This window comes from Sprattus sprattus, assembly GCF_963457725.1.
Source record: "Sprattus sprattus genome assembly, chromosome: 17".
Taxonomy (NCBI): Eukaryota; Metazoa; Chordata; class Actinopteri; order Clupeiformes; family Clupeidae; genus Sprattus; species Sprattus sprattus.
In genome coordinates this window covers 25,661,086-25,676,911 of record NC_137915.1, presented here as the reverse complement: position 1 = coordinate 25,676,911, position 15,826 = coordinate 25,661,086, and the positions used below count along the sequence as shown (strand labels likewise).

The following is a 15,826-nucleotide window of genomic DNA, read 5'->3' as shown; positions in this document are numbered from 1 at the left end:
CGCCACTGGTGTGTGTGTGTGTGTGTGTGTGTGTGTGTGTGTGTGTGTGTGTGTGTGTGTGTGTGTGCGCTAAGGCATGACTGAGAGAAGCAGGAACGAGAGAATCACTCCACACCAGGGTGAGGAGGCGGCCATGTTCATTAGTTCTCTGTCTCAGAAGAGATTGGGTGACCTGACCACCTCTGATTTGCTGTTACTGCCCTTACTGTTACTGCCACACTGCCATCCTGCTTTCATCGATTTTTCTTCTCGTTTTCTTTCCAAGAAGTCAGAAGGGCGTCAACATCTTTGTTGAAGTGTGATTGACACTCTTCATTAATGTGGTACCAGTCTTATCTCTTAAGTGCCATCAGTGGTTGCAATCTTGCCGCAAACAGAGAATGTATCTTTGTTTAGGGAGGACAGTGTGACAGGGGCCTGTGGCAATGAATGAGTTTGGAGACCTGATTTTGCACACGGTAATATGGATTGGATTGATTTTTAGATGGTGGTGTGATGTTCTGCTATCTACAGGTGTTGCTTTACTAAAGTCTAGAGAGATCAAAGAAACAAAACTAAATTCAAACAAATACAATTCTGATGTATGTGAACAATAACGCAGAGGAGGCAGTGGTATGTCTTAAAACCCAATGCTACCTGATATTAACTACTTACTGGCCGAGAGTGAGGTCATGCAGGTAAATATCAGACTGAGGCCGTAACGTATCGACCGAGCGATAGCGAGCATGACCGAACGGTCGAGGTTATCATCATTTCACCCATTAATCGTACATTTTCCACAATATTTTCAGTATTTTTTTGTCTGTTCAGAAACCAGATAATTTATAAGCTTAACAAAAGTAATCAATTCAAGGACAACAATGATACACTTGTACAGTGGTACAATGGTAGATTTTATGAATACATGTTATAAACATATAAATATAAAAGACTGAACAGACATCTACACCTGATATTTGATTTCACAGTGTATTTCTGTGACACAACAGACGAAGGAATCCAATGCCAAAGCTCCATTTATGAGCGCTGAATTTCCGTGGACCCTGAAGTTCACGGACTTCCTCCTGATCGATCGGAGGACATATGAGGAGCAGAGGTTCATTCTTTCCATTTCCGCACCTCCATCCTTTTGTCTTCTGTCTTTTATTACAGTTTGGTCATTGACACTTGCCCTAGCAGCCCCATATGCCATGTCTCCACACCACCATATCAGGACGGTCCCCGTGGGAGAGGCCAAGGGCAGCAGCAGCAGCAGAAGCTGCTGATGGGCCTGCTATACCCGCTGGGCCTCCCGAAGGTGTAAATAAGAGGCTGTATTATTATTTGAGCGCTTTTCATGCTTCTCATGGTAATCCATCCTCCAGGGCACGGAACACCAGGGGCATGTTTTTAAAACAGTAATTCTTTAACAGGCACTGTGGCGTACCTGAGTTGGTCAAGTGTATATTCTATCGCATTCACTTCCCACACGTCAGCACATCTCATCAGGGCAAATAAGAAATCAAATTCCGTTAGGCGAGAGACACATGCCTGGCTCTGCCAATAACCTCCACAAACATAATACTTAAATTGTATTTTCCTGCGATAAGCTTTTTCCAGAAACTTTTATACCTGTGAATTTTTGTGTAGATCAGTGTGTCGATGTGAATAGCACATGAGCACCCACACACCCTGGGCTCACAGAGTTGTCTCAGAGGGCTGCATGGTCCATTGGCTGGGCAAAGAGACGCCTGACAGAGTCGTTTTTCGTCATCACACCTCCGCCCATCCATCTGGCTCCTCTGGCATCCTCGCTCCAGAGGTCTGAGGGGGGTGATAAAAGACAGGGTTGAAGGGGGACGCAGTGATCCATTCAAAGCACTTTCCTGCCCCTCACTCTCCCTTAATCTCTGTCTGCTCTCTCCACCATTATCTATTATTATTATTATTCTCTCGCTCTTTCTCTCTCTCTCTCAAACACACCTTTCATTCTTTCTTTCTCTTTTCCCCCAGACATTTTGAAAATTATTTCCAGGGTTTTTGACTGTGGGCCAGAGGCACTCTGGCATGACAGTCCGAGCCCCAGAACCCAGCTGTCAGTGTGGGTAATCAGCAGTGGCACCCCTGATGAATAGCACCCAGATTAGAGGTGGACCCTCCGTCCTCGGCTGCGGGGCTGTGGAGATGGATGCTTCCCTCTGGCCAGTGAAGTCCTCCGCTCACACACACTGATAGAGACCCCACACGTCCCCAAACGTCCCCAGTGCTCTAATCGAGTTCTCATGAGGAATCAGGAATCGGTCCCCACACTGATAGAAAACCCCATACAGACACCAAACTCCTGACACATCAGTTCCCAAACTGACAGATCTATTTAGACAGAGAGCAGCGGCAGTCAGTCACAACATTGATAGAATCCCAACAAAGATCACCTTACAGAAATATATAGTAGATTCCAAGGTCTCCGTAGACCAGTACCATTACCATTCTGACTCCCTCACCTCACATTCCGTATGAATGAACACTGGCATATGTGCATATCTACACACACAGATATACGGCTTATTTCATATGCGCATCTCTGGATTTCATGTGTAAATATGGAGATATGCTTAAAGCCCTGCCTCAGAGACATTTTTAATGAAAACAAATATTTTTTCACAGTTCTTTTATACTTCTTGCATGATACCAATCATCAAACTCTCCCAGCAGTCAGAGTTAAAGCCTGGCTCAGCAAAGAAACCCGAGGAAAGAGCTCTCGCTTGTCTCACTTCACTCCATTTACTTCGTTTTGTGCATCGGACTCCTGCTGGGATTTTAGCTGAAGTTAATTTTCTCCTGGCGTCTCCACCGTCACATCCCTGGAGGCAGACGAGGGGTTCAGTTGGCTAAAGATTTATTAAAAGTTCACTTTTCATCTGATCCGAGGTGGATTTCTGCCGGTTCTAAGTGGTAAACTGTGTCAGAGGTATAAAAGTCAGTGCGGGGGGTGGGGACAGGCACACCAGAAGAACACTCCCCTGGACATTGCCACTCACATAAAGGAAGATAATTAAACTCTGTCTCATCTCCCAGGGCTGAGGGGGGGATAATGCTCTGCAGCCCAGAGGTAGCCCAGCTCTCTGGCAGCAGCGAGGCAATACTCTGCTCTCGGGCAGCGGCAGGGCTATTTCTCAGAGTGCAGGCAACACTGTTCTCTAGTGTAATACTGTGCCTCAGAGAAAGTCAGCAGCTTAGTTTACTTCGACGGGGGCGCAAGGGCAGGAGCCAAGAGAAGGTTTTGACACACACACACACACACACACACACACACACACACACACACACACACACACACACACACACACACACACACACACACACACACACACACACACACACACACAAACACACACACACAAAGGCCAAGGAGCCAAGAAGGTGTTCACTGTGAGCCAGTGGACTGATGAACAGGAGTGAACTCAGGCCATGGTGTGCCCTTACTTTGTCTTGTCCGGAAAGGGAAAGCGGACGGGGAATTAATATCCGAAGATGCTGTTCACACTCACTTCAATCTTCCCATTTCCTCTGGTTATCTCTGTTTCGTGCACACACACGCACACAAGCACACACACACACACACACACACACACACACACACACACACACACACACACACACACACACACACACACACACACACGTGCGCACTAGCACAAAACACACTCTCAAACCCAGGGAGAAATCCAACCTCCAATTCTATTAATAGCTTCCTCCAACAGCTTGATTGGAAATCAGTTTAAATAATTTTGAAAACACAAAACATTCTCTTCAGACACCACATTCAAGCGCTTGTCATTTACACCGTGCTGTTTTGCTTGAGATGAAAACTAGTTGTACTCAGTTCCTAATAATCACATTAAAACCATCACCAAAAGACAAAAATAACTGTGATGTGACAGTTGAAAAGATCAAATAATAGAAGCGTAATTAGGTTTCTTACGCAAACATGAATAATAAGGGAAAGAGAATGAGACCTCCATCTGCACTGTGTGTGACAGGGAAGAGGGATTATTTGTGTTTTAATCTGCATTAACAGACAAGATGAGGCAAAAGATGACGCATTTGGTGTTCTCAAGATGAGTAAATAAACTGTGAAATAAAAGCTTTAATGTGCTTGAGCGGCATGGCTATCATCCCAGGTTGAGATTTTATGAGGAAATGGGGCTTTAAGCCCCCTTTATCCCCATATCACGGCGAGTGCGCTCAGGCTGTCTTGCATTCTCCCCAGATGAAAATAACACTCAGTCTCAGTGCAGGTGCAGATTGATATTTAACAACCAACAACCATAAAAGACCTTCAATCTTCAATGGCAGTTTTTTTTAATTCAATACAATTCAATTAAGTAGCTAGCATCTCCCATTTCATCTTTTGTGACAATGGTGTCATGTCAGTTTAAGAGGCAGTGTGTAATCAGCACCCAATGGTGTCAGTTTATAATAACAGTTGACACTTTACCTAGCTCTGCTCTCAGTAGAACACCTCCAGAAGTTAAGCACCATGGCGTAATTAGCTCAGTGTGCAACAGACAACTAGCGTGTAATCAAATCAACATATTTAATTACCAAACGGGGGAAATTTGAATGACTGAATTGGTTCACCTGCTTGAAATAGCAAGGAATAAGTGAGAAGGAGTACACAGTCAGATCTCCCTTTATGATGTTCTCTACATAACAATAAAGTGCTGCATCTGCACTATATACTTCTACAGGGAGGGATTCGGTAAAGCCCTGAAAACTAAACAGTGTCAAATGTAACATTATATCCATCCCTATAGCCTTAGCCAGTTTAGATTGTTTGGAAGATCAATAATCATGACTGCATTGAAACTGTAATTCTGCCTGTATTTCTGTTGAATATAAATTTGTCGCCGGTGCATCTGAAGCATGTTACCAGAGGCATAATCAGGTCACTTCTTTCTTCCATAGTGGGATGCTAGTCCTGCTCTATCTTTGAAAAACTCTATAAAGGACAAAAGGTCCCCATGTGTCCATAAATATCTGTTATCTCTACAGCACAGGTGAGTACAGTCATTAGATTTCACATGATAAATGATTCATTATAACAAATCACTGGTGATTGTTATCTAACAAGTGTATTTATAACCACCTTGGAAGCTAATTACAAATTAATATTTAATTAAATGATACATGTGGTGAAAATCTCCTTCCCCTCGACTGTACAAGATAAATGATCGCACATGAGAGAGGCTAACAAGATAAACACCAAAATAGTTCAAGGCTGACAGGGAAATAAGAGCCATCCATCAAGCCAAGGCTGCCTGAACGACCTGTTGCCATGCCGTCAGAGGACTGTTCGGTTCGGGGCTGTCCGCTGCTGAATCCCAGACTGTGGGACTGGCAGATGCTAATTCGCCTCCGCGTTATCAATAAGTCAGTCAGTTTAAGCGCCCAACAGGCAAAGGAATACTAAGCTTATGTAAAACTGTCTTTGGAAGGTTATGTCGGGACAGAGGCATTAAGTGACTAGTGCCCTTGTATTTTTTATCACCATGCTAATCAAATTTGACAGTGGCGATGCATAAATAGTTATTGTATTTGCACTATTTAATGCAGCTAAGGGCTATCTGCCCTCCTGGATTGGATCCTTTTGAAGCGCTCCATTGAAACATTGAAATGACACACAGTCTTACGCATCCCAAGGTCATGGAATTGATTCTCATGATGCCCATCCGCTTATTGCTCTAAGCATGCAACACCACATGGTCTCAGTGAATGAGCACCTGCCCAGACATTAAAAAAACATCTGTTGTAAAACGGTTGAATGTACCTTTCCACCCCACAGCATTGCTGCATTATTTACTGGGATTATTGGGCTCAGGTGGGCAGTGTTTTGACTCAGGGCTGCCGTCTGCCCTTGGGGGTGATGGCTGGGTCACTGTTATGTCTGTTGGCATTACATACTGAGGATTTACTCCCTGCCCTGATAAAAGCACAAAGGGAGCCATCAGATAAATCTCCCCCCCCCCCCCCCCTCAGCTCCTCTATGAGCTGTGTATACAATCTGCTTCAGCCTGGAAGATCCTTAGAAAAATAAACCGTAAGAGAAAACTGCAGGGTTTTTTTCTTGTAAAGGTTCTGGCCAAGAGAAGAGGGATGAAGAAGAAAGAGAGAAAAAGGAGCAGATAAAGTAGCCGATGTTCTATGCACTTATCATCATTGGGAATTCTCATAAATAAACACCTGCTTTTGGCAAAGTTATCAGAGCAGCGAACAGATTACTTGCAGGAACACACACACACACACACACACACACACACACACACACACACTCTGAAAAAAGCCCTTGTGGTGCCCTGACCCATGCATCATATTCACACACACACAAACTTATCTGCCCTCTGCTGTGTATCTGCTGTCTGCAGTGATTCATGGGTGGTGAGGGACGCCATCACACTGTCTGCTCACCTAAGGGGTCTGTCCTGTCCTGCCCTGCCCTGCCCCTGTAGCCTCAATGCAATCTAAAACCCAACAGTCAAGATTTATCAATGCCACACTTCAGGCCCTGCACCAGCAGTAGTGGAAAAAGTATTCAGATCCTTTACTTAAGTAAAAGAACCAATACAGCAATGTACTTTATTGCAAGTCAAATTCCTGCATGAAAAATCCTGCTTACTGTAAAAGTATGTAAGTATTAGTTAAAGTTTTAAAGTAAAAGTATTGGTCTGGTGCCTCTGACTGATATATTATTATATATGACATCATTGGATTATCAATACTGAAGCATCAGTGTGTCAGCAGTATTTTCCTGTTGCTGAAGGTGAGGCTAGTTTGAACTACTTTATAAACAGTTTTATGTACAGGTCCCCAGGTAAATCTGGGGTCGTGAGATGATTAATGGGAGAAGGAAGAAGAAAAAACATTGGATCATTTGATATAGGATCTTTGAACATTTTTTTTAAATAAACCATGTGAGAAATGTAGAGGTGAAAAACACTGTTTGGTGGAGCTTTGGTAAAGTACAATTAATTACCTCAACATTTTACAGTACTTGATTAAATGTACTTAGTTACTTTCACCAACTGCTCACCTGTTGTTATGAGAGGTGGATCACTCGATAATCAGGCCAGATATATACCATGAGCTTTGAAGGGTGTCCCTGGGGCGAGAGAGGACAAATCAATATGATGACTGTACCATCGACTGATGTCTCATGCCCCACGCAGAAATGACAAAACTCAACCAATAAATGCAGCTGAAAGTAAAATAAGAACCCAAACTCAAGGTGAGAGATGTTTGAGAGAATGCAACCTGGCCCTCAGCCTTGAATGGCTTTCCACCTCCCAGGAGACTGCTAGAAGAAAGCTCTTCACTCTAGCCTTTGTGAAGTGTGAAGTGTGAAAGCGAAAGCTCACTTCCCTCCCCTGTGTCAAAACGGAAGCTGTACTGAGCTGTGTGAGGACTTGGTAATGACTACATGCGAAGTGATAGTTCATCAAAAAAAAATGTCCCTACATTCCCATATGCTAAGCCTTTTAAATGAGCAGGGGGCACTGGTGGCTATTTACAAAGACTTCCATTAAGCCCGTTCTTAGACGGAGAGGACAGGACCATGACAGATATTGACTGTGCCTGATCAAACCATCTTTCCATAGGCACACACTGAAAGTTCTGTAATCCTTATTATGCCTTGTCTCCTGCCTTAGCCGCTCTAATTATCTCCACGGAGCGAGGACAGTGGGGTCCCTGTCGGTGTTTACTTAAGGAGCCTCCGTCTTGAGTTTAACTTTCAGCTCTCAACCTTGTCCTTAAAGTGGGGAGCTGCAGGGAGATTTTGGCAGCTTGGCGAAGAACTTTTTCGTTATGCATTTTTCCAGCTAACGCATGTCACAGCTCCATCTCAGCTGAAGGATTCCGCTGTGCCTTTCAAGGTGCAACAAACAAAATAAATAAACCAGTAACAACAACAAAACTGAAAATAGGGTTAAGCGCCTTGTTAATTTAGAGGGTGGATTCGGAACATTTGCAATGGCATTAAAAACCTGGATCATGTTTATGGGGGAAATTATTGAATTCTGACATCCCATTATTAACTGCATATGAAATTGAGTTTATGTTTCTTCCTTTAGCCTGGGTAATCCCGGACCAGAGGCGGTGCCCTTTCCCGTGAGCAGCTGGAGGAGGATGGGGAGGATGTAAGGGAGGAGACACCCTCAGCTGGGGCTGATTATGAGGCTGTGTGGGTGGGAGATAACGGTGCATTGCTCCTCAGTTAGCACCTGAACCGAGTGAATTGGCTATGGTGCTGTGGCTTTTAACCTTTTCATTTGTTTTATCGCATTCTCTTCACTCAAGGGAAGGGATCATCATTTTGAACTATTAATAGTCCCTAATTTTCCATGTAAATGCATATTTATTAATGGAAAAAATGGGAAACATCAGGGCGACCTTGAGAAAATGTATTAGTCTATTTCACATTTGAAAGGATCATTTAAGCATTGCACTGTGTTTTAGTCAGTTACTTTAGCAATTATCATACTCTACACACTCTCTCTCTCTCTCTCTCTATCTCTATTTCTGTATCGTTCACTCTCTCTCTATCTATATCTCTATCTATCTCCCTCTCCTTTGCTTTCATTGGTTTGAATGGTCCTTTGAATGAATGTTTGGTAGATTTCCATTGCTCAGTTCTTCAAAGCCCTTGTTCCTCCCTGAGTTGGTGCATTCATTTCACTGCTTATTACTTCTGAATGTTCGTCTGAGCTTCCATCTATTGTTCAGAATCCTGACACAGCACTTCGCTGGACTTCATACCAGAGTGAATTCACCTTTTAAATTAAGTGATCATCTGTCAGTGGCGTAAGCAAATTGAATCAGTTGAGTCTCTGTATCTCAAGACAGTTTTAAAATGGTATTTTACAGCATATAAAAGTAATATCAGCACTCCCATAAAGTGACTGACAATGTGTTTAAAAAAAACTGCAGTCCTCAAAATTAGTTGTCTGCGGGAAAGCCAAGAGTTAAAAATTGAAATATTGAATTTTGAATGTTGAATGTTGAAGTGGAGAAAAGATATTGGCTGCCACTTGAGCATGCAATGTTTACACAGGCTGTTAAACCTACATACCAAACCTTACCTCATTTTCAGAGGATGAACGGACTTGCTCTGAGAATCCTCATTTATTTTTGGAACAGGATTATTATGCGTAATGATCGATCATTTTATGCACAAAATAAATACTGAAGTTGCTTTAGGAAATATTGTTTACCATATATGCAGCAACACAAACTGTCCATAGCATATCTCCACAAAGTAAACATTAATACTAATTAAATAATACTAATCAGAACATTGACACATTGAATATTGTTAATGTGTTGTTTTTGGTTATTTGTTGTTCAACTGTTATTCAAAAGTTTTTAGTATTTAAAAGGATACAATTAATGACAGATTGCCCATTTAGGTGCCAGTACTGCAGCAGTCAAGGCCCCTGAAATGTCCACAGGATGGCGCTATTGTATTAAAACAAGTTTGATGCATGGTATTTTAACAGTTTATAATGATGTGAAGGGCTATAAGCAACTAGTGAATTTCCTGCCATATAATTTCAAAGTTGCCCATAGAACTGTACACAGCTTCACATTGACCAAAGTCCTCTGCTTCCATAGCAGTATCATGACTAGTTGCTAGTACTGCCTGCGACAGAAACTAGCTTAACTGCAGGGGCAAAGGCTGCAACCTGAGACACGTCTGCTGTGCAAGTCTAAAGAGCAAGTTGCAGTGCCTAAATTGCAACGTTTAGACTATTTTCTTTAAATGAGTGTCTTGATTGTTATTTGTACTCAATCAGCATGTTATTTCTACAAGCAATTGTGTGGCTTTGTTATGTTTAACAAAAACAGGCTGGTGACGCAAGGATGCCTGGTGAACGCTTGCGGTGCTGGAAATCACCGAGAATGCCAGAGGAGAGGTTTGAATGGGGAGTTGACTGGGGAGTTTTCTTCCACTTCCAGAATGATGCAGGGCTGCGGCGGTACACACAATGTGTCTATGGCTGCAGAAGGTCCTGTCCCAGACAGAGAGAGAGAGAGAGAGAGAGAGAATAGAAGACATATCATACCCATTTGTCTAATTTATTGCTGTTTACATGTCTTTTCTGCTCCCTTATGTCATTCCACATGGTTAATAGCAGCCTGTGTTTTTTCCAGTATATTTTGATGTTATTTATTTTATAACATAATTATTCTTATTTTAAATGATCTGGTTATTTAAACTTTCCATTTGTAATGCATTGATCAAGCATCAAGGTCCTTTGTGACGTTTAACAGCTGGTTTGAAGAGATAAACTATAGCACAGTCCACTGCTTAGAAATGTGCTGATTGCTGATTGCTGCTGTGCCATGCGAACTTTGATGTATACATCTGTAAGCCTGTAAATTAACTGGGCCTTCTGCTTGCCAGTCTACAGCCTCAGAGATAGGCAAACATCTCTGTTACTGTGGGCTTGAGAACACCATCCCCCGTCCTCGTTAAACTTTGTAGTGCGAGGGCCGTCTGCCGTGTCATACAGACACAATATGTCTTAAGAAATAAGAAAAAATGTGATCACTTTCGAGTACTCAACCAATACTATAGGTGATAGTCATCACTAATCTAGCTGAGGGACTTCTACTTCCTGCTCGCCCCAGGGTTCTGCTGTGTGGCGTCTTCACTGAATGCCAGTTTGCTTTCACATTGTATATTTTGAGTGCTGGCTCTCTTCATTTTTGCCTTTTATTAATTCTGTATATTTCATGTTTATACCTTCATATACTTGTTTCATGTAATCATGTATGTACATACAGTATACCTTCATATACCTGTTTCATGTTTTCATGTATGTATGTAAATATACCTTTATTTACCTGTTTCATGTAATCATGTATGTATGTTCATATACCGCATGTGTGCTACTATGTCTTATCCTCAGACACACATGAATGATGATCTGCTTTCTCCTGATTCTCTCTTCTCCTTTCTCTCCTCCCATCCACCTTTCCTATCTCTATCGCTTTATCCGCACAGCCCCAAGCAGATGGGTCCCCCCTTTGAGCTGAGGTTCAATGTTTTTTTCCTGTTAAAAGGGACTTTTTCCTTGCCCCAGTCCCCTGAGTGCTTGCTCTAGGGGGTTCAGGCTGTGGGTTCTGTAAAGTATTTAGAGACATGTTCAATTGTTATTTGTCGCTATATAAATAAGATTGAATTCAACGGATTTTTAAGCCCAGCCTGTCTAATGTGATTTGGGAGCGCATTCTAGTTCTGGACACCAGAGTTGTTTTCGGTTATGTTCCCTCTATCTATGCCGTTTGTACACAAGGGGCTCTTTTCATTTGTAAAGATCAAAGGCACACTAGCCCAATGCAAATCCTAATTAAAAGTTGGTGCCCAGCAATGTTGGAGAAGTGCCCCTCCTTTCCTCAGCACCAGCTGCATTTTGCCAGGGATATATTTAGAAGCGACAATCTGTGGTAGGGGCGATTGACAAGCTTTCACAAGGGTAAAAGGACTCTACTCACTCCAGATCACTGTCTCTGTCACAGACATCAACCCAAGGAGTGAGGAGAGAGACTGGAGGTAGGAGCTTTTCCCTGCTCTTTTTTTTATAGGTCACTGTCATCATTTCATTTGAGATTCGCAACAGCATCTGTTATGATTATGTTAATATCTGAGAAAGTGAGTCAGGCCACCTGTGCCATCAAAGTGGTTAGTGTAGTGTTCAGTGTTATTGGAGTATGGCTGGAAGGGAAGTCTGCATCCATCCTGCACTAACATGCTCAAGTGAAGAACAAACCCAACCCGGTGCAGAGGATAGTCGGCTCTGCAGGGAGATCTGTGACCACATCACATCAGCTGAGTTTAAAGACAATCTGTCAATGAAAAGACAAGCAAACTGCTATTCTGCATAATATCAGGCAAAGCAACCAACAAAAAAACAAACAAAATAGTAGCCACACCAAACATTTCATGAACTCCACGAGGAAAACACTTAATTTGACTCCACACTTAATTTGAAGTCCAGGGTCTGCGGTGATATGGTTAAAACTAGTGACAGTCCTTAAACTGTAATGCTATGCCAGAAAAAATATTATACACATAAATCATAGTTTGTTGTGTCGAATGTGTCTCTTGGTCTGATGTTTGCTGCTAGAATAAGAGTCAACACAAACCTCTGATAAACCCCCTTGAGCCATATATTGGAAACTGCTATAGACCTCTAATGCAGCACAGCAACATGAAGTGACAGGGGAGATATTGCTTTCATTTCCCGGTGAGAACTCATAAAGAACTGAACATTTCCAATCCGCTCCCTTTGTTGAGATGATGTAAGAGCTCCTCATGCTTTTGACTATACTGGATAGCAATTGTTCTTGAGCCAGTTGGTTTACACACAGTGGTAAAAAAAAAAGGTACGTTGAACAACTGTAACCATTAAATAAAATACATTTTCAATGTTCAGTGTTGGAACATGAATCATCTGACCTTTCCCATTTTGGTCTTCTTTTGTGTATTGAAGCAGCTCTGTGGATTACACTATACACCAGGGGCCGTATTCACAAAGCCTTTTATCTTACCACTAGGAGTGCTCCTAACTCGCGCTAAAACCTTTTACGTAGGAGTAATTTCTTAAAAGTGATTCACAAGGGCTCTGAGACCTACTCATACTAAGGATAATACCAACTCCTAAGCTTAAGATAAAAACTCCGTTGCTATGGATGACGTCGCTTCTCATGCACGAGTTTAGAAGGGGTGAGGACGGTGATTGGTTGTTGACAGGCTCTCTCATTAAAAACTCATTCGTGACGTCTCTCTAACAATCCCACTATATCGACTGAAAATAAGAGAATAACCTAGGCTTCAAATTAAGTCATATTAAATAGTTATGGATGGTGCAGTTAGCAGAATGCACACGCATGATGACAAGTTTGTGCATCCAACGGGAATGACACTTTGCACGTTAAGAGAAATATAAAGCGATCAATATAAAATATGGCAATTGCATGTAATCAAGGCAGTAATAATTAAAGCACCCAGCAAACTGTAAGTCTATTATATTTCCAGCCCTTGACCACTTCAAATATCAGCACATGCGGCCCTTTAAGCCCTCCAATCTTAATTGATCAAAGCGAAACGAACGTGAAACGTATAGTCCCAGGACCAATAGCCACTGTCACCCCAGCGGCATCCAGCTGGTAAGTTCTCAAAAACCTGCTGCAGACCGCTCTGCGTTGAAATGCACAAGTCATCGGTACATCCAACTGTTGGATGATGTGGGGTCTACAGTGCGTTGATAGTTTGATGAATTAAACGGCTGAATGATGATCCCCAGTGTCGTCATTTGCGTTTTCCGCGAAGCCAAATAGCCTATCTTTATGTTTCCAAACATTTCACTTCGGGACACATCGTTGTTTAAAGGCGTCATTGCATCCCGCGCTAATTCTACGACAATATTAATACCTTCACGGTTTAAGCAATGTCTTTTATCAATTCCAAGTCGGCTGCAGCCATCTTACGATTTTTTGTGAATAGATCTTAGTGACTTAGGAGTCCTCATGAGGAGTTTTAAGCTGTCCTAGACTTAGGTGCTACTTTTAGGGATAAAATATTTTGTGAATTGCTCTTAGTAAAAAAAATTAGGAGTCCTACATTTAAGACTGACACGCCCATTATTTTTAGGAGTTTCTCCTAAATTCGCCACTTATGAGCTACTTTTAGCCCTAAGATTCTTTGTGAATACGGCCCCAGGTGTATATTATTGCGCTTCACTGGTTTAGGAGCTCACTCCTTTGTTAGTCCCTATGATGTCTCATCCCTCTTTTCCCTTTTTCCAGTGGATGGCTTGTGGTTTGAGGATGGCCCATGGAACACCACAGTGTCTCTCCCTGCTCTGCCTGCTCATGGCAGCTCATCTATCCTTCTCCCAGGAGGAGGGGGCCGTTGTGCCTGATGCCAGGGAGGTCTGTGCCAGGTGGATGGCTGGTGTGCCAGGCACTCCTGGTCCAGATGGAGTACCTGGCAGAGAGGGGAAAGATGGGTGGAAGGGAGAGAGAGGGGACACTGGAAATCCAGGTATACAAAGCTACCATCGCTTGCATCTCATTGGCTGATGTTCAGCTAAGACAGCTATGTGTTTGTTGTGTCACAGTGCCCTTGTCTGTTGCACAGGTGTGCCAGGGGAGAGTGGGGAGCCGAGTACACCAGGGGAGCAGGGGCTGGCAGGTCTCCGGGGCTTCCCAGGCCTACCAGGGCTGCAAGGGGACACCGGGGAGAGCTCCTTTGCCTACCGTTCAGCCTTCAGTGTGGGCCTAACTCAGCCGTCCACCTCCATCAACACCCCGCTCCACTTCGACAAGACATTCTATAATGAGCAGCATCATTACGACGACCTCTCCGGAAAGTTCCGCTGCAGGATCCCAGGGATATACTACTTTGCCTTTCACCTGACAGTCCAGGGCAACGAGGCTCGCATAGCACTCTATCAGAATAGCCGGCTACTGAGCCTCACTAAGGACCAGTTCCAGCATGGCGACCTCGACCAGGCCTCAGGCGGGACTGTCTTGAGGCTGCAGTCTGAGGATGAGGTGTGGTTAGAGCTCTACGGCTATGGGGAGGCTAAGAGGGGCGCAGGGGTTTACAGCGACATTTATACTGACTCCACATTCTCTGGTTTTCTCCTGCATCCCACATTTGAAAATAACCAACCCCTTTACTCAGCATAGGGCATGAAAGACATTTGTTTGAATGACAGTTTGCTGGCCTCTTGTGGCAAACAATTGTATTCCCTTGTTCAAACTTGCATTATTAACTGTTGGTTGGAGCTCGCGCAAGTGTTTGTTGGCCTGAGGATGTGACTCTCTGTTCCGTTCCTCTTTCCCAACTGAGATCTGTAGGGACCGACTGGAAGTGTGTCACCCTTGAGCCAACTGGCTTTCTCTCAGTGACAGCTGGGGAGAGGCTTAATACTGCCCCCACATGATACTTTAATTTCATTGGCCAAGGTCATGCAGAAAGCTGTTTGTCATACCCAGATGACATTGGCACCTATATGGTCAATCAGTGGTTATACAAGCCAGTGCCTAAATGATTAACTTTATTGTTTTTTTATTTAAATTTTCAGTTTATAAACCACAAACTTTATTCTGCTCTTGGCTCTGTTTTGCTTATATTAATAATTCTAATCATGTTATTCATCAGACTGCATTAGACACTAATACCAGAATGCCTTTGTAAATTGTGTTTTTGTCAAGGCAATTTATGTGTTTTGTAAGCAGTCTGTTATACAAAATAGAATCAGAGACTATTATTTAATATTGTTGTATGAGACCACCATTGAATTATTTTTCTTATTAAACTTTTCATTTGATGTATAATAAACTCACTGATAAAAGTGATGGGAAAGTTTTTCAAAGCTGTTTTATTTTGACATAACATTCAAATAAAAAAAGTCACTGTAAAAACAAACAAGCATTTCAGATCTAAATGGTTAAGGCTTAGGCGAAGCTGTGACAATCATTTCAATAATTGTCATTAAATACAAAAAATGGACAAAAGCAACAAAAGAAAACTACTGCTGAGGTCAAAGATGCACCATCTATCTTCACGTTCACTATCCACGCTCTAAAACTCATATAGAGGATCATATGTGAGTCACTTAACTGAATGTGACAGAGCCCAGGCTACACTCTTCCATCAGGAGGGCTCATGACAATCACCATCTTCCCTTGCATGCTATAAGAGCAAAGGTGCACACATTCATGAACACAAACCAAATAAACATCACATCATACCCCATACAAGTGCTGTCAAGAC

The 15,826-nt window shown here is 42.7% G+C and overlaps 1 protein-coding gene across 1 annotated transcript; it reads left to right on the top strand.

The window, feature by feature from the left end:
• Window positions 1-725: 725 nt before the first annotated feature.
• On the top strand, window positions 726-14,736 carry adipoqa (adiponectin, C1Q and collagen domain containing, a; the record flags this gene model as incomplete). Its single annotated transcript, XM_080855521.1, has 4 exons — window positions 726-742; window positions 1,153-1,297; window positions 13,849-14,086; window positions 14,183-14,736. The coding sequence occupies 4 exons, from the start codon at window positions 726-728 to the stop codon at window positions 14,734-14,736; spliced, it is 954 nt and encodes a 317-aa protein (XP_080711647.1).
• Between the last annotated feature and the right edge of the window lie 1,090 nt (window positions 14,737-15,826).